This window comes from Uranotaenia lowii, chromosome 2, assembly GCF_029784155.1.
Source record: "Uranotaenia lowii strain MFRU-FL chromosome 2, ASM2978415v1, whole genome shotgun sequence".
NCBI lineage: Eukaryota > Metazoa > Arthropoda > Insecta > Diptera > Culicidae > Uranotaenia > Uranotaenia lowii.
The window spans coordinates 336,505,631-336,524,298 of record NC_073692.1 but is presented as its reverse complement, the minus strand read 5'-3'; the positions used below and the strand labels follow the sequence as shown (position 1 = coordinate 336,524,298).

The window sequence follows — 18,668 nt, the reverse complement described above, 5'->3', positions numbered from 1 at the left end:
GCTAGGTAGTTGTCCTTCTGATGACCGATCGGCTCGGAGTTCCGGAAGAGCATCACGCAATAGGTATTTACCAGCGAAACCAGTGGTTGTTTTGTCCGGAAGTTTTTTCGTGAAGGTAGGATATCTTATTGTAAGAAACCAATGCAATACTTTGCTTAAATATTCCCCGACTTTTTCTTTTTCGGGAATAGCCATCTACCATCTGAATCTGGAAACGATTCCTATAACGAAGATTCCATGGATATCAAGGATCTGGAAGAAGGAGGGTCAATCAGAAAATAACACTGATTTCGAAATGCTCCATGACCAAAATCTTAACAAGCAGGAAAAGCTACCCGTAGCTTTGGCCGGAAAGGAAAAAAATAATTACAGCGGCGGATGTTCATCATTCTCCAGAATGGAGAAGGAACCCATATATGAAATTGCCATTTTTCAATCGACGTCTGTGGCCTCAAGTATTGCGGTAAAAGTTTGATGGTCATGGACAACCGGCCGAAAAAACACGTAGTATCTATAATCAGCATGAAAGAAGATGTCAGGCTGCAGTAAACAGTTATTTTTTTAATACATATTTTTTGCGAAATATCATTTTTTATTTATTTCATATTTATATGCCCTTTCTAAAAGTGTATCTAAGACAAAAAATCTGCGCGGATGACAGCACCCCAAAATTAAGTTGTGAGAATGACGTTCATTCTCAAGTTTGAGAAAACCCTCCCGAACTTATTTTCGTCGGGAGCCAGTTTCATCCGATTTTGCGGCATTGCAACTTGGTTTTGGGTTGTAGCGGCTTAGAGTGAAAGAAAAAAAGAGCTTCATCCGACACACACCCCGATGCATTCGTTGGTGAAGATGGCTCGGCATTTCGCTCGCCGGAAAGTGCGTTCTCAGGTACAGAACTTCTGTTTTACGAAAAGTGTAAAAATTTAAAAATAAATAAATTAAAAGTTAATGAAATTTGGGTATTCTATAAAATAATCAAACATTCTCTGAATCTCCAGAGAAAAAAACCAAAAATTTTGAAATTTCAGATCCGGGTGATCTTGTTCTCCGACTTTTACTAGAAATTTGAGTAAAAATTGCGACGAATAACCTTGTTTGCCTTGTTTGCTCAAATTATAGTTAAAAATTATAGCTAAGTTTCTAGCTGGTGAAATTTGAGTAAAATTTTTCCAAATTCCGACCTTTGAAAATTTTCTGTGTAGTGTTTTAGCTAATGCTTCCACTTTCAATGTTCCTCCTCATCCACCACAAACAAATTTCTTATTGTAATTTCGTTAAATCAAAGTATTTTCTAAAAGCAATTTTCTACGTGTCTCGTATTCAAAACAAAACATCGTACTGCACCAATACCAATGTGGAAAAATGCCGAACGCGTTTCCAGTTCGGTCATTCTCGTCGTCGTTATAAATGCTAAATGGTACCCGTCTATGGTCAAATATTTTGTCGAAACGTTGTTTATATCTGAATATTTGGGAACGATCAAACCACTTTGAACTATGTAAATGAACATTTAAATGATTTCAGAAAGTTTTAAAAAAAGTTACTAGTTTAGAATAGACCAATTCAAGCATAATCTGCGTGAAACAGTCGACAGTTCGACAATTATGCCCAAACGTGTGAAGAAGAGAAGAGAAAAGGGACGCTCGTCTGCTTGTAGTAGTTCAATCAGCTGATAATAAAGGCACCGTTTAATCCAATAATGTCATTACTCATTCTACTTTCATCGAGGTAAGTCGAACTTTTTGTTTCCTTTTGAAGTTATAACATCCAAAAATAATTTAGAGAAAGTAAAAGTTACTAACGTGATTTCCTAGTTTGACTGTTGAAGTTGTCGAGATTGACCCATTTCGCAGTTTTTACTATCGTGATCCATAGGAAAACTTTCTAAAACAAAAACATGTATTGCGCATCACAATGCATCGAGGTCATCAGAAATCGCAATCGTTATTAGATTCTCCAGGAGGGGTCATGTTTGTACAAAACAATCTGTGGCATAATCGGAAACTATTTCAAAACAAACATGAATCAGTGCAAAGATAGAGTCAATTTGTTCGAACGTATTTTATTAGACCTCAGGTCTTCGTTCTTCTGTGTTTGTCGATATGACTGGGCTGATTGTGGGTGTTGAAATCCTAGGACAAAAAAAAACCGAACGGAGAATGTACTGATTCTCCTACTTTCTGTCACTGTACGAAAAAGAATAACAGCGCGCTTTGTTCAGGGGCGTGTTATCACAAAAGCTGGTATGGCTGTGGGTCGTGTCACATAAAGATCTCTGTACTTCGACTCGAGATAACTTCTTCAAACTGAATCAGTAGCCTTTAGGATTATTTTGATGTTTCTTTTGCGCACGATGTCTCTGGGAGAAAACTAGAAAACTTTATTTTTCGAAAATAAGCATCGCTAATTTTTGCACCATTCAAAAGCGGGGACTTTCCCCTTTCATTTGAGCCCAAATTTGAAATAATTCATCGGGAGGTTTAGAAACAATTTATTTTTAAGAAGATTTTTTAATGGGCCTTTCAAAGACAAAATCATACTACTCACTGTGAAAAAGCTTGTCTTACCTTCAGCGTTAATCCAACTCCATATGTTAATGACATGACATGTTCTAACGGGAAATTTACCTGGCTATAACTTTGAAGCATTAAAGTGATACCAATTGAGAAAAAAGAGTTGTGATGTCACAAACAGTGTGATTATTATTTCATTTGAAAACTAATAAAACTTCTCATCGCTGATTTTACTCAGTCCAGAAATAGTATCCTAACGACTTAGTTTTTGATTATAGTGTGTTAAAATGTTTAAAATAGTTTATTTACATTAAAAAATCAATCTTTTACATAAATTTGATCAGGATAATCTGAATTAAAAAGCATTTATGGGGTTTCATTATGAAAAAAATGGCTCCCGCTTTTCCGGAAAATTTAGTTATTAATATTTATTTTTTCAATACAAGTAGTTTAAGACATTTAACTCAAAGTTTGTTTGTGCCGGATATTCATTTCACCACAGAGAACAGACGTACAAGCTAGCCCACGAAACTTGTATGAAATTTCCAACGACCGTTTTGGACCATTTTTTTTTTTTGCTGGGCTACCAGATGTCTCCAAACCAGGGGACTGAGATAAACGGAGAATCATCGTCAATAATCAAACAAATTTTGCAGCCAATGATTGAATTTGTTATAATTTGTTGCAATTTGTTAGAGAGAATTAGAAGGTTTCAGTTAAAATGAGAGAAACCGGTGCTCAGAGAGAGTGAAAACGTGCTAATTGTAGCAAATTGTTACGATTTGTTAAGCAGTTGTGTAATTCTGATCATTACCATTCCAAATGCAAAGAATTCTCTCTCGACTGCAATCCCTTGCTCCAAACAGACCAGTGAGAACTGTCAAAACCAAACTGAGAAAAAAAAACAAAATTCTGGTCACTTTTGGACAGGTCGTATGAACTGTTCGGCATGTTTCCAGAAAATCGCTGTTAAAGTTTCGTAACACTTTTGTCACGTTTATATCTTAAAAGTTTTGCGCTATTTTGTTCAAGCTAGAAGTACTAACTTTTCAACAATGGGATACATAAATCCTACTTGTAATCCGGTTTGAGATGTCTTGAACCAATTCTGATGGGTAAAACTGATCGTCAAGAATGTACCTAATTGACTGGATATATCCGATTCTTCCTCTAACGATAACTGTTCAAGAAGTGCAAAAACTTATTCCCAAAACTGTGAGTTTTTTCGCCTGCATCAGAAGTGCAAAAATAAAGGAAGTGAAATTCTATCCAGTCAGAAGTAACTCTTATTGCATTTACCTAGCGATAAATTGAACCCGTCTATTTTAGAACGGTGTTAGTTTAACAATTAATTAGTTCCTATACGATTACGCCTTTTCGAAAACCGAGCACTTGAAAATATGCTCTGTTACTTTTAAACGGCGCAATAGATGGCACTGTTTCAAGTCAATTTTCAACGTATTTGTTGGATGTCAGCATTTGAAATTTTACACACTTTTTTGAAGATTTTTTGTTCGAGCTTGTACGTCTGTTCTCTGTGATTTCACTTTTGTGGTGTTAGTAAGAGGGGGCGGCGTGTGAGGACTTCATGAATAAATATTTGAGACTATGAAACAAATTGGACTTCCTTCTTACATTTTAGCCCCAATTTAAATAAATCCACCTGGATATTGAAATGAAATATCTTTGTTGGAAATCTATCATCCGTTTTGATGATATATGAGAGTTTCCATAGCGTTGCTAATTTTCTATAAATAAAAAGGTTCCATCAGGAACACTGTGATTGATGATACTCTTGTAAAACGAATTCGATGTTTTGTCCCTCTTTAAACAGAATTTCAATCAGGGTACATGAGTAGAAGCATGTACTATTTAGCAAAATCTGTCGTTCTTTGGATGAACACTTCTCTTATCATCAAAATGCACCAATTATACATTCTAATTCAAAATTAATTTTCAGAATTAGTTTTCAATTTGATTTGATAGTACTTTAGATGCACGTCATTTAACTAAAATTAGTAAACCCTTTAATTAACAAAACCTGTAATTTCAAATTGTTTTCCTTGAAAATTAACGAAGATTCATTTATTATTACAGCAAATGTCCTGTAAAAAAGTTGTACGCTAAAAATTAAATGTCACGTAATCATGTTTTCGATCTGTAATATTACGCAGGGTGGCCAACGAGTTTCCATTTTCAAATTCCCGGTTTTCCCAATGGAGATTTTATAATTTTCCCTGTTTCAAAATGCGCAAATAAGTATGTCCACCATTTTACTCTTGGAATCTACTGATTGATATTACGATATTTTACTTCTTAGGTTCTTAAAACAGATTCCGATGAACCTTATTCATGCTAAGCCTGAAATTTTTTTTGAGAACCGTCTCATATTGGATACTGAATTATGTTTTTGATTTGAAACATTTAAAAAAATAGTACGCTGAGTTCTAGATGCTGGTAAATTTATCTAAATTTTAAGTCTGGATTTTCACCCTATCTTAAAAATGCATGTTTTATTCGATTTTCCAATTTTAAATTCTACTAGTTTAAACGAAAAATGTAAACAAGCATCACATATTTAAAACTTAGTATCTTGTTACTTCTTCTGCCTTCTGTGCGTTTATTAATTAACCAAATGAAACGGTGGTATTTTATTTTTTTATGTTTCCGGCAATATTCCCGCATGGGACAATTCCTGATTTTCAAAAGTTATGATTGAGCTAAATTATAAGAAAATATGTTCGAAACCAAATGAGTAAGTACCTCGAGGTTCTGTCGTTTCTCAACTATTTGATGTTTGATTTTTAAACTTACCTTTATGACAATTATTAGTGTGTTAGTACATAAAACACAAACAAAGATACTTATTTTTTTAGATTTTTTTCAATATTTTATCAATCAAATGAAAATTTATTCTTGTTTTTTTTATAAAGGTATTGTAAACTCCATTAAAAATAAGTAAAGTCACGTCAAAAAAAATCTGTTTGTTCAATTTATTTAAAAACAACCTCCAAGATCTTAGCTTTTCGTAAAATTAATCGACCGAGTTAGGTCTTCCAGGATATATAACTGAATTTATATTATATTTAAACGTTCTGTTTACATTCAAATGTTGCATCAAATTTATTCGATATTTAAGTAAGACTCTGAAACCTCACAGTTTAAATATGTTTGTTAGATTTTTGCTAATTTTCTCAAGTTTTGTTTCAGCATAACGTGTTTTTTCTGAAAAAATAAGCTCTTGATGCGATTTCAAACATCATCTATTCTGGACTAGTATATAATAATTCCAATTATAAGATGTTAGGATTAAATCTTAGGACGTGGATTCAATCGAAAACTGTATGAACCCACATCAGAACTATAAAGTCGCAGCATTTAGGAATTTTATATATTCCACTCACTTTTTTCTTAATGTAGTTTTGAAGGTATATTTTTTCAAGATATTCGCAAAGAAAATGTACAGCGATATAAAATTTTTAATAAATTTACGCTTTAAATGCTAATTACCAAGACTTAACGTATTAAAACTTCACAGTTGTGAAATATTTATTTAATCAAATTTTCGTTTTATTCACTGCAGTGTAAAGTATACGTTATTCTACGATGCTCGTATAATTTATATTTTTCCCAAAAAATCAAGTTGAACCGTAATTTAAGAAATACGCTCCTCTGCGTTTATAAAAAATGTCTAGTTGAGTATCGATCTTGTAAGTAGTGCATAACGAAAAGTGTTAGTGAATTTTTTTCTTTGTAAATCACTAAAGGCTCCTCGCTCCTCCTCCACCCACTATTTTAGTATTATTTTAGATGAATAACATTATATTCAACAGTTAAAATTCATATTAAGAGAATTTTTTGATGAAATTTGCATTTTTCATAGAAACATCAACATACACGGAAAAAAAAATTGCATTACTATTCCAAAGACGTTGTCATGATCATTTTACTATTTCTGCGTTACAGTATTTTCAACCACGCAAATTATAACATCAATTTTGCAAAAGTGCACATGAAACTTTATTGAAATTACTATGTACCTGGTAATTTTCGATACCTGCCAATGTTTGTTGTCGAAAATACTACGGTCATGATGATTTCATCATAATTTCTATTACAACTAGCGTCCGAATAGTAATTTAGACATTGTGGCACCAATTCATATCAACAAAATACTACGCACTTGGTACTTTTGAGAACAAAACATATCTTGTTGTTGATACTAATTAAGGATCATCAATCATCAAACCCATTGAGTAAACAATAAAATTTTGAGCTGCTTTCAAGTTTCATAACTTTGAAAAACTTTCTAGAGCATCCGGAGAACACACAAACATTGACCAACGTGTGTCGGAAGTGTGAATTTTAATGTTTTAAATAATGTCATAATGCATGCATGCAAATAAACAAACAAATATACATAGAAATTTTACTATTTAAATCAAGCTCCTCGCGCATACTAATCTTTATCATAACACAAACTAGTTTCATCATAAAACATATAAATTTTACTAGGCACGAAGTAAAACAATGCTTCATTTCATTGACAATTTTCCTAAAACGCAGTCGAATTTACTATGAGCAGCCAAATTGAGCACATGGTAAAATAGCTATGTGTAAGGTATTATAAACAACAAAACATATTTGACTCAAAAATATGGTTTCCTGTTGTTCATTTAAACCACGGATTTAGTATTTTTACTATGCTTTTTTTTGTGTGTAGAGACGACCACCTTGATGAATATTTCGTATAAGTTCAGAACAAAGTATACTTGTTTCTGTTTTTAATCGAAAGTTAACTCTTAAAGAGAGTATCTCCAGCAAAAAAGTGAAAATGACCCAAGAGGCACAACTTTGCTTTGAACGGCAGTACAGCTAAGAGAAGTTTAAAAACATAAGAAAACTGGAAATGGATCTATTATTATCATTTTTGTAGCTTCAGAAATATGTTTTTTATCTAAAACACTTACTGATTTTAAGATCTAAGAGTTACTATCATTCTGGATTGATTTTTTGAGAAAAAAATATTTCTTAGCAGAAAATAGAATAGATGAAATATAAACTCTGTCTAAAGCCCGGTTTACAGTTCTTGTGAACTCGGACGCGAACGTGAACGTGAACTCACCACAGTGAAAAAATATTCCGCAGTGAAATGTTAAATTGATCAAATTCTCCAAAATTAGTGGCAGATTTGTTCAATGGCAGATAAAAATTGGTTTGATCGGTTTGTAAAATAAAAATGTATCGGTCAATTTTTTATTGCTTTTGCTGCTTTTCAGTTCAACTTTTTTTTTTTATAAATTTCATAAATTTTCCAATTATTTTCATGTCTATCGGAAGCACGCGTTTTAACAAAGTGGATTCTTTGTTTTTGTTTTTTAATACATATTGATCCTTTTTTTATTTATTTTTTATTTCCGGCCATTAGCATGGTCCTCGTTTTTATTTGTTCGTTGAGAAACGCTTCTCACAAGTACACTTAAATAATGCCCAAAGGGGTTTGAAATTGAACAAAAACTGTCGAATGTGGTTCATTCCAAACATGTAAGTTCGTTGTATTTTTAAGCCTTTAATTGCCTTGAAATATGCTTGCAATTTCAAAAAAAGAAATTTTTAAGCAAAAATTTTATCCGTCATCGGTGAAAAAATGTTTTCAGCAGAATGCACTTTGTCATTCGGACGTGAGAATGAACGTGGAACCCACACTTCAACCAACCCCCTGGCAACTTGACAGTTCTGGCGAGTTTCGTGTGCCTGATTCAAAATCGCAGATGTCGCATGTGTACCGCTTGTTTACATACTTTTCGTGCCATGCGTATAGAAAGGGCACATCATCAAATGTGGTGCGAATCAAGCAAATTCATAACTTTCGAATGAATGAAAAAAAGATTCAAGCGAAATTATTATTTTCATTCAATAATCTACCTGTTTTTATATTGTATAAGAACAGTTTTTCCATAAAACGGGAAATGTTCTGATATAATATGAAAATTTTGCCTATCTAGAATTATCATATGTATCGCAGTTAATGAAAATCACTTGATGATTGTTGTGGTAATGTTTTGTTTTACATTCATTGTGTGCGGTTGTCCTCAATAGTTTCGGTGGAAGGGATACTTGTCCCAAACAACAGCCGTATTTCAGTGAATTATTTTGATCAGTCCAGAAGTTTAAAACCTAATAAAGGACACACAGATTTACGTCTGTGTTCGACTTCGACTGAACTTTCGAAAACAGATTCATTTTACATATAACTGAGCAAAAATTTTTAAATTTGAATCGTTTTTCCATTTCTTGAATCAATTGAAATAAAAAATATTTCGATATGTGTCCTTCCGTCATGTTAAGCCGCTTGATTTTCGCTTTGACAGAACCAGAGAACCAGAAAAAACTGGCACACGCGATTTGTATGGGAAACGTCAAGTTGCCAGGGGGTTGACTTCAACACACTTGTTCGATTTCCGTTTTCACATTCGATCAGTGCGCTTACACAATTTTAAATGTATTTGAACAAAGAAATGAGCTCAAAAATAAACTATCAACCATTCCGCATCTATTCCACCTAGTTTCACAAATGTAGTATAGTCATGTTTTTGACGATTATAAATATATCCGTTTTCACGTTCAAAAGAACTGTACATACAAACATCTTAAAGGCGGAGTTAGAAAAAAACGACAACAAATAGACAAACTATGTACATAAGAGTGCCCCAAATGACCCGACTTTTGATGAAAAACTGGTTTTTCCTGTTTCTCCAGAACAAAAAGTTTCAAAATCCCATACAAACTTCAGGCTCGTTGAGCGACCCCTTTCCGTGATCCGATCTGGCCCAAATTTGGAATGAGATCTTGTGCAAGGCCTAGGATTAATTTAGCTTGTTACCTTTTCAGATTAGGATACATATATGGATGAATGTCTGGTATTATTAACTCAAAATTGACGATTTTTGCACTTATTCTCCTTTGGCTCCAAACGCCTCGTATGGTATCCTTGGGACAAGGTTAACACAAAAAAAACAAAAATTTTGAAAGAATTAGCTTAGCTTAGCTTGATTGACTACTCACATCCACCCTAAATCATTGAACTCGAAATAGAACCTGAAGAATATTTAAGTTCGATATATTTTAATAAGCTTCGTAGATTTAGTTGATGGTTTTTTTAAATGATGGAAATCTTTTAAAAATAACCGCATTTCGAATTCCATGATCGTAGGCGTGGCTCAGTAGAACGAATTCCACATCGCCAATGGTTGCTACTCCGTGATTGACCGAGGCCATCAATTTTGTCCAGAGGTCAAAAGAATGGTGCCTGGGATTGACAGCACATTCACAATGAACAAAACTGATGCTCTCTCTTTAAACATCAATAACGGCGCCGGCCACGTCCTAGTAGTCAATAGACAGATCTTGAAAAAGAGAGAAAGGGATAAAATAACAAATTTGTGCCTTAGGAACGAGGTTACCTCTGCATCCTAGAAAATAATTATTGTAAAAATCTACTAGTGTAGTGTATACTAGTGTAAAAATCAAACAAAGGCGAACTATTTTATATTAACCTACGTTCCTTCTGATTTTATAAAAGAATTTGATTCGGTAGTACAGATTCATCACTTTTGTTTGCTATTATTCAACAAATAACTTGTAAAAACTTTGTTATAGAATATCTACTTTATCTGATGTCTTTATTCAACTTTAAATGTTTCTTTTGTTTATTAAATTCCTATTTACAAAAACTGATGAGTTGAATCAAAAGTAAAATAACTGATGGAATTGAATTCATCTTAAACAAAAAACTTAATGTGTTTTATTCTCAGATAAAACTAACCAAAAAAACATAGGATTTGGAAATAATGAAAGTTTACATTACCAATGTAATATTCTGAAATCTCTCAATTTACAGTCTTCCAATTTTTACTTTAAACACGAATCGTCTAAAGATTAATGTTTATTGTTCAACTCGGTATGTTCACTTAATAATCTGAAATTTTATAACAATTTTTTCATTTCATTCTGAAAAATATTTTATTGTACTTCAAAGCGCGTTTGAAGTTAATTTATTTCCCTAATTGCATCACTCATTGGACAATATGGTGGTACGGGCGCGTGTACGCGTAACCCCTCATTTGTCGCATGAATGATCGGTCTCAATTTTCGATAAAATTCTAAATTTGTCTTTCAATAATTGTATGTTTCAACCAGCTAAATTTCTGGAAATATAGAATTCCACCGCTACCTTGCCATTTAGCCGGAGAAATAGCAAAGCACAAATAAGACCCCGCCAGAGACAAAACCCAGACCAAAACCCATTAATCCATCTATAATGAACAGAAAACTATCAAAAGAAATAACTCATTTGATCAGCGTTCAAACAGATAAATAGAATGATACTTAGCTTCGATCCATTTTCCATTCAGACCATTCTAAATCCTGAAAAATATGGAGCAACTTCCTGCTTAGATTTCGGTACAATTGAAAACATTTTCGATATCACAAATCTTAAATTAAATTACAATTTCAATTTCCAATTTTTGGCACGAGATAAAATTTTTCGCGTCCATCCAGTCAACGCCTACTCCAGACTAAAAAAAACCTGATTTTTTTCAAGAATTCTAGCAAAAATATAAATTCAATGAAAGGCAGAAAGATTTCCGGGCGTTGTTTTGAATTAACCAGATATTTCGTACAACAGAACCATTCTTATCACTTCAAAAACAGGCTCCTACTTTCGCCTGCTATGATGACGTGTATATTGTGTGCGACCAATCATATTCCATCCGACAACCATAACAACAGAGTCCAGATTGTTGCTCGTTTAAACTAGAATTTAATTCTGGTATCAAAGCAGTTTCCTCATTCATCACTCGAAACGACCTACTTGAGTTAATCTGAATATTTTATATGTTATGCTCTTTCCAGAGTCTACCAAACACACATTTATTCTACAACCAATCACGGCGCGATGATACGATATCTGCTACTAGTGGCCAGTCTTTCGATTGGCCTGGTTCTTGGCCAAGGCCAACGCGTCCATCCGCTATCTCAAAAGTTCATCGATGAAATCAACTCCAAAGCCACGACCTGGCGGGCTGGTCCGAACTTTGCCCCGGAAACGTCGATGAGCTACATTCGCGGGCTGATGGGGGTGCACAAGGACGCGGACAAATTCAAGCCGCCAGTGTTCGTGCATGACATCGAAGATGGCGACGACCTGCCGGAAGAGTTCGACTCCCGGGAGCAGTGGCCCAACTGCCCGACGATCGGTGAAGTCCGAGATCAAGGTTCCTGTGGTTCGTGTTGGGCATTCGGAGCTGTTGAAGCGATGTCTGATCGAATCTGCATCCATTCCGGGGGTAAGATCCATTTCCGGGTGTCGGCTGAAGATTTAGTAGCCTGTTGCCATACCTGCGGGTTTGGATGTAATGGAGGATTCCCCGGAGCTGCCTGGAGTTATTGGGTTCGGAAAGGTCTGGTCAGTGGTGGACCCTATGGATCCGATCAAGGATGTCAGCCATATGCTATTGCACCCTGCGAACACCACGTCAATGGAACTCGTCCCCCCTGTGAGGGCGAGGAAGGCAAAACACCAAAGTGTGTGAAGAAGTGCCAAGCTAGCTACAATGTTCCTTATGCCAAGGACAAACGCTTCGGTAAGTCTTCGTATTCCATCTCCCGTCATGAGGACCAGATCCGGAAGGAAATTATGACTAACGGACCGGTCGAGGGAGCTTTCACGGTGTATGAGGACCTGCTGAACTACAAGGAAGGCGTTTATCAACATGTCAAGGGAAAGATGCTTGGCGGCCATGCTATTCGCATTTTAGGATGGGGCGTTGAAAATGACACCAAGTACTGGCTGATTGCCAACTCTTGGAACAGCGACTGGGGCGACAACGGATTTTTCAAGATTCTACGTGGCGAAGATCATTTGGGCATTGAGAGTTCTATTGCAGCTGGATTACCTAAAATTTAAAGGGCATTGTAAAACTACAAGACTAAATTAGTTACTACATTCATTTCAGTTGTTATCAACGAAGTTATGTTCAGAAATCCACATTCCCGAGAGGCAATAAAACACATTACAAATTTTAGATCAACGGTGTGTTCTTTTCATGAGTACTGCAGAAAGAAATTCCTTTTTCAATGTTTTCTGCCCAAAACGGCCCGTAGCTTATTGCTTTCAGTATTGGGATTTTCTGAGCTTTAGGACATCTGTATTCGTGGTCTATTCTTGGGTCTAGTAGTTTATACAAGAATTTAACCAAAGAAATTAGATTCGTTCCAATGAAAAAACTGCCAGTGTGTTCCATTAACTGTCAAACGGTTTAGAACTGCGTCAAATTGGATCCATATCTCGTCAGGTTTAGATCAATCCTTATACCAGCTCTAAAAAAAGTTGAGTTGAAACTGGTATAATGGATCACCAATGCGGTTGCTCGGATCGGAATTTGGGTCTGTACCGGCTGTTTGGACCACGGATACAGGTGCTCTTACGAGCTTCTTTTTTTATTGGGATTAATGAGTTGGCCTTGCACGAGTTCTGTCGTATTTTTTTTTCCGCCAGCGCGTTCCGCCTTCGTTCTCATATTTTTGGTTTTTAAGTTATTCAATTTAGTTAGGTACTATAAATTTCTGTTAATTGAGAAAGTCAAAGTGAAGCGCAGGTTCCCGGGATCTAACTGTAGTGGTTTCGATTGGGGTGCATGAAATGAGAGCAATTGCAGATGTTCCTCGCTTATGCAGTGAAAACTACGACGAGGCGCGGAAGCAGTGATTAAGTTTCTAAAACGGGTTCTAAATTAACATTAGGAATTCTCAGAATTCTACAACCACGTCTTATAAAAGAGAGGCCACGAAGAAAGTGAATATTGAGAATTTGTAAGGTAAACATTGCGGTTGCTTGGGGGAAATGGAGAAAAAAAGTTTGGATGCGATTCAATCTACTGGAGAGATGCAGTTTTCAGATAAGCAAAATAATATTATTGAAATCAATTAAAGGAATCCAGAATGTTTGATTGTTGGTTCGTTTTGTAAAGAAAATTGTTCAATATTGTTGACGTTGACTTTTCAGATGATGGAGAAAAGCGATTGCTTAGATTGAAATAAAATTTTTACTAAAAGTTGTAGTTGTAGTCTACAACAAAAAAAAAGGTTTGACTTCGAATAGATTACCTAGAAAAATACATTCAATCATGCATTTTTCACTATTTCGATTTCAGTTAAACATTTAATTCAAGAATAATGGAATATTTTTTTAACTTTTCAAGAAGAATAGGATATATTTTTTTATATTTCTGGAAATTCAGGCATGTTGTGATATTCGTATTTTTATTTCAGGTGACGTGTATGTGACCAAAGTAATCGACAAAATCATTCATATGAATTATAAAACATGAAAAATTGATGTTCTGCAAAAATTGATGAATCTACAGACTCTAAAAACTTGAATTAAGGAAACTTGAAAATTTAAATAGTATGTAATATTTTTTTTTAAATTGAAAATATTAGGAATTTGTAATTGAAGAAAGAATTGAATTAAAGAAACTTGAAAATTTAAATAGTAGGTAATATTTTTTTTTTAATTGAAAATATTAGGAATTTGTAATTGAAGAAAGGGAATTCAGATCTTTTTGAATGAGGTACACCGGGGTAAGTGTGGACGATGGCTATTTAAACAATACTGTGCACTATTTTTTCAAACTTTTAATGCAGAATGTTCAATTTACTTGTAATCTATCCAATAACTGTGAAAAAGATACGATTTCGACAATAACGGATGTTTATAGCTACTTTTTGCGAATTTTCTATTTTCAACTACGATGTCGAGGTGATGTGTATCTTTTTCAATTGCAAATTTCTCGTAAACTAGCTGGCTCTTGACGAAAAACTCTACATTGAAACAATCCTTACATTCGAAACAACCAGTTAGGAAAAGAAACGGCTATTAAAATGAAGAAAAAAGAGTTAATTCACAAAAAACTGAAATTTTCTTTCCAAACTCTACCTGGGGTAAGTGTGGACGGCTTCATACAGGCTTTATATTTACATATTTTTTCAATTTTCTGTCCTTCATCCAATACAATTAAGCTATATTTAGCATTCGGTTCATGGAAAGTTGGGTTGTTCTGGAATAAGTATATATTTTCCATAAAATCGGATCTCGTGTGTTACAACATTAATTACACACTGTAATCATTGAAAGATGCCTTATTAATAGCATCATGAACTTTTTTCAAAAATTTGGACGGTTCGAGCATTAAAGTAACGTATTCAACCAAGAAAACACAAATTTGTTGAAAATTTCCTGAAAAATCATAGGATATTCACTTGCCCATCACTTAAATTTCAAGTGATTTTTTGAATAGCGAATGTCAACAATGTCAGTATTGATTGTTTTATTTTTGTTTGGAAAAGAAACAGCAGAGGTTTGTTTGAATTGGTAGGTGCAGAATTAGAGTAATATATATGTTTTTAAACTATTATATTTTTCTAAAGGTCGACAGAAACATCGTGTGAATCGGTCAACACGTCGCAGTGACCTTTTTTAAAGCAATCAGGTTTCGGATATGTTTTCCGATGATGATTTATTTTAAAAATATTCAAGTACAGTGAAGTTAGAGTAAGTATCATGCAAAACAATAAATACTTGTTAAATTTAATTTTTTTTTATTATTTTTTCAGAAAAGATCAACCAGAATGTCTCGTCAGGAAATGAATGATTTTTTCAAACCGAAACTTCTATTTAAACTAACCCAAATAAGGGAGAAAATTGAGGGGTTTTACGTCGTATTTTTTTTTTTAATAAATAATTGTTTTAAAGAAACAAAGTTGATTCATGTTTGATATTCAGATATTTCACCTAAAAACCACTACAACTGAAAGATATGAATGACCTGAGCAAACATTTGAAATTGACTTTGCCACTCATTTGAAATTCACTTGATCGGTCACTTAAGTGATTTCACTTGACGGTCACTTAAAATTCACATTAATTTACGTATGGCGAAAATTCACTCCAGATGTCACTTACCTTTAAAGTGAAAATTATTTTCAGTGTACATACAAACCGGCCAAGTTCGTGTAGTCAATATTAGTATTTTATGAAATTTTAATAAGTGTGTTAATATATGTGTACTTTCTCATATCTTCGGAACACTAGCGGCGAGTTAAAAAAAACTACACAGAAAAAAAATCTGAATCCTTAACAGCACTGAATTTGAAAACCCGTAATGTTACATGACATAGAACGCGATTTCCTAATGTAAATTAACAGAAAAAAAAAGAATTGAATCCTTAACAGCACTGAATTTTAATGACACTGATAATACTTGACACGGAATACGATTATTTGATGTAAACTTACATCACATATGATGTAAATAAAAAGAAGCATCGTATATGACGGAATTTTCTGTGTGAGTTGAATTTTACAGAACTTGAAAGCTGTAAAACTGAGAGCCAGTAATATTGCGAGAGTTGCATTGATGTCTTATTAACACTGAAATTTGAATGAAGTAATCATAAATGACATGTAACGCAAATTTTAATGTAATCTTGAAAACTCGTTGAATTCATTATTTTGTTCATCAGAATTCTTTTGTCAAAAGTGTTTTTTAATGGTGGCAATTATCATAATTTACTATCGGATCGATCCAATTAAACCAATTAAACACCAATTAAACAAAAAACCTCATGGTTTTGTCTTTTTTAAGTGCAGCGGCGTAGCACAGATGGAAAATTGTTACCAGCGGTTTACTGACAGCTCATGTTTTGTTTGATTTTTTTAGTATTGTTGTTAATATTTTCGATTGATACACTGAATGAGCTCATTCTAGATAGTGGCGATAGTATGGTTGGTAAGTGCTTTGAATAAATAATATGAATGAACCGAATAATTTGATTCGATGTTTGTTATTCAGGTTCTTCGTGAATTCTCGAATGAGAGCAACAAGTTTCGGCTCGGGCTGGCAGGCGGATTGATTACGTGCGCGTAAAATTGTTTATTTTTAACTCTGCATAATAAACTCGAACCCAGTTTGCAGCTATTTGGAACCGAAAGGAGTACTTTTTCTGGAAATCCGAGTTACCCTAACTAGAGAAGTTCCATGAAAGGTCTGTCGTATTTTGCAAAATTTAAAATTTTACTTTTCTGATTCACATTTTTTTTAATAATCAAGGAACCGGCGCAGCTTTTCAGTTCGATGCATTTTCAGAAACATAGCAAAGGACACTTCATCTCTATCAGAATTAAAACTGTGATCGGAGCTTCTGCTGCAGCTTTCAATTAAGCAGTAATCAGTCACCAAATCCAAGCCCCGTGAACCCTTAGACAAATCAATCTTTCTCCCTGTCTTGATGACGAATGCAAATCGTGAAAAGGATTGAACTAAATCAGCTGATCGAACTAAAAAACAATACAACAGATATGGCAACGATGGCTCACAAAAAATCGGCTCAAGTATCAATTCTTGAAAACAAAACTGTCCAGGTAAGTTGTTTTTAACTGTTGATCATTATTATGATTCTGTAGTGAATGTTTCACATTTCATTTTAAGTTGGCCCAGATATGATGCGGTTCCAGTTTAGAATATTTCCTTCCCACATCTTTCGGAAGTCGCAAGAAGATGTCCCAGGAAGAAGAAGATGTCATTGCAATTAAAAATGCTCAGTGGTTGCTCGAATTGTCAGATGCTTTGCGTTCTGTTCTGTTGCATCCAGCTTAATCCTGCAGCCGGTGTAGATTCAATCATACCAATTCGAATGCAAGGCAATCGCATGAATGTAAAAAACTTAGAACGGAACGACCGGTAAGTTCTAAATTACAGGATAGAATAGTTAAACGCTTATGATTTTTTTTTGTTCGTCTTTACAGAAACGACATTGGTGGAAATTTGTAACCTGCTTCCACTTATAAACAAAAACTCGTCTTAGTAGCAGATACAAGTAGTTACGGTCCAAGAAGAACCCGGAGCAACAAAGACCCGGTGGCCAAAGAGTAAGCGTTAGTTTTTTTCTAAACTAGATTTACATTGTTAGGTTATGGTTTTTATGTGATTATTTTTGCACACACATTTGTTGATATCTTTTATCATGTTTGCAAGTTAGTGGATCGAAATTTTATATAAAATTATAATAAACAAATTTTACGATGAATTCCAATTCGTTTTTTTATTATGAAAAGAAAGAAATCTTCAAAATTACATCATTTATGATGTAAAGAAAGAAAAGCATCACATATGCCGGAATTTTCAGGGCAATTTGAATTTTACACGTCTTTAAAATTTTACACGTCTTTAAAATTGTACACGTCTATTGTAGTTTACAGGCGTGTAAAATTTAACTCGCACTGAAAATTCCGTCATATGTGATGCTTCTTTTTCTTTACATCATATATGATGTAATTTTCCAGATTTTTTTGGTAGTGTGTAGATATCTCGTATGTGGTCCGCAATGTGTTAATATTCTAAAATTACCTACAGTGGTTTTCAAACTTTTTTCCTTTACCGCTCCCTTTTGCTAATTTTTCGAGCGCAAATTTAGGATAATCTTTAGAAAGGATGCTAATTGGCATCGTTGTAAAACCATAAGCTTTTGAAATTTTATGCATAAGTAGTATTACTTGTCGATAAAATAAATTTCAAACTTTCATTTATGATAATTGTAGAATAAATTTGAAAACTGTTTTTACGGTCTTATAATTTGATACTAGTTCCAAAAACTTAATTCCGCCACTCAAGTGAAAATCGATTAACTTATGTTGTTTAATCATGTAAAAATTGCCGAGTTTCTTTTTTTTTCATCGATAAAATTAAAAATCAACAAGTCAGAACTAGAAATAAAAGTTCCTTTGGCTTGTTAGCATTCTGAGACTCTTTTTAACACAGATTCTTTTCGATAGATTTCTTCGGCATTTTTTAAGACAATACATTTTAAATATTTTCAGGGATTGATATCCTAAATTTTTTTTTTTAGTACAACCCAAAACAAACTTCTCAAGCAACTTCGATGCATGAATCGACAGCAAACAGTAACCAAAATAAGCTATCAAGACCAAAATCATAGCATAGCTTAGTATCGCATTTTTCCTGATGGCAAGATTAGGTTTTATTTAATTATCAATACATCGAAATATGATGCCAAACCAATACCTAAATA

At 34.0% G+C, this 18,668-nt stretch overlaps 1 protein-coding gene and 1 long non-coding RNA gene across 3 annotated transcripts; both read left to right on the top strand.

Moving 5' to 3' along the window:
- The first annotated feature begins 1,606 nt into the window (after positions 1-1,606).
- LOC129746564 (cathepsin B) lies at positions 1,607-12,604 on the top strand. The gene is made up of 2 exons (XM_055740262.1): positions 1,607-1,731; positions 11,433-12,604. Exons 1-2 carry the CDS (start codon positions 1,703-1,705, stop codon positions 12,484-12,486), a joined length of 1,083 nt encoding a protein of 360 aa, XP_055596237.1. The 5' UTR covers positions 1,607-1,702; the 3' UTR covers positions 12,487-12,604.
- Positions 12,605-16,250: 3,646 nt separating this feature from the next.
- Positions 16,251-17,617, top strand: LOC129749385 (uncharacterized). 2 transcript variants are annotated; one of them, XR_008738034.1, is made up of 5 exons: positions 16,251-16,369; positions 16,433-16,625; positions 16,691-17,001; positions 17,078-17,320; positions 17,386-17,617. It is a non-coding gene; the product is annotated as an uncharacterized LOC129749385 (long non-coding RNA). The 2 variants fall into 2 exon arrangements; XR_008738033.1 differs by having other exon boundaries at positions 17,069-17,320.
- Positions 17,618-18,668: the final 1,051 nt, after the last annotated feature.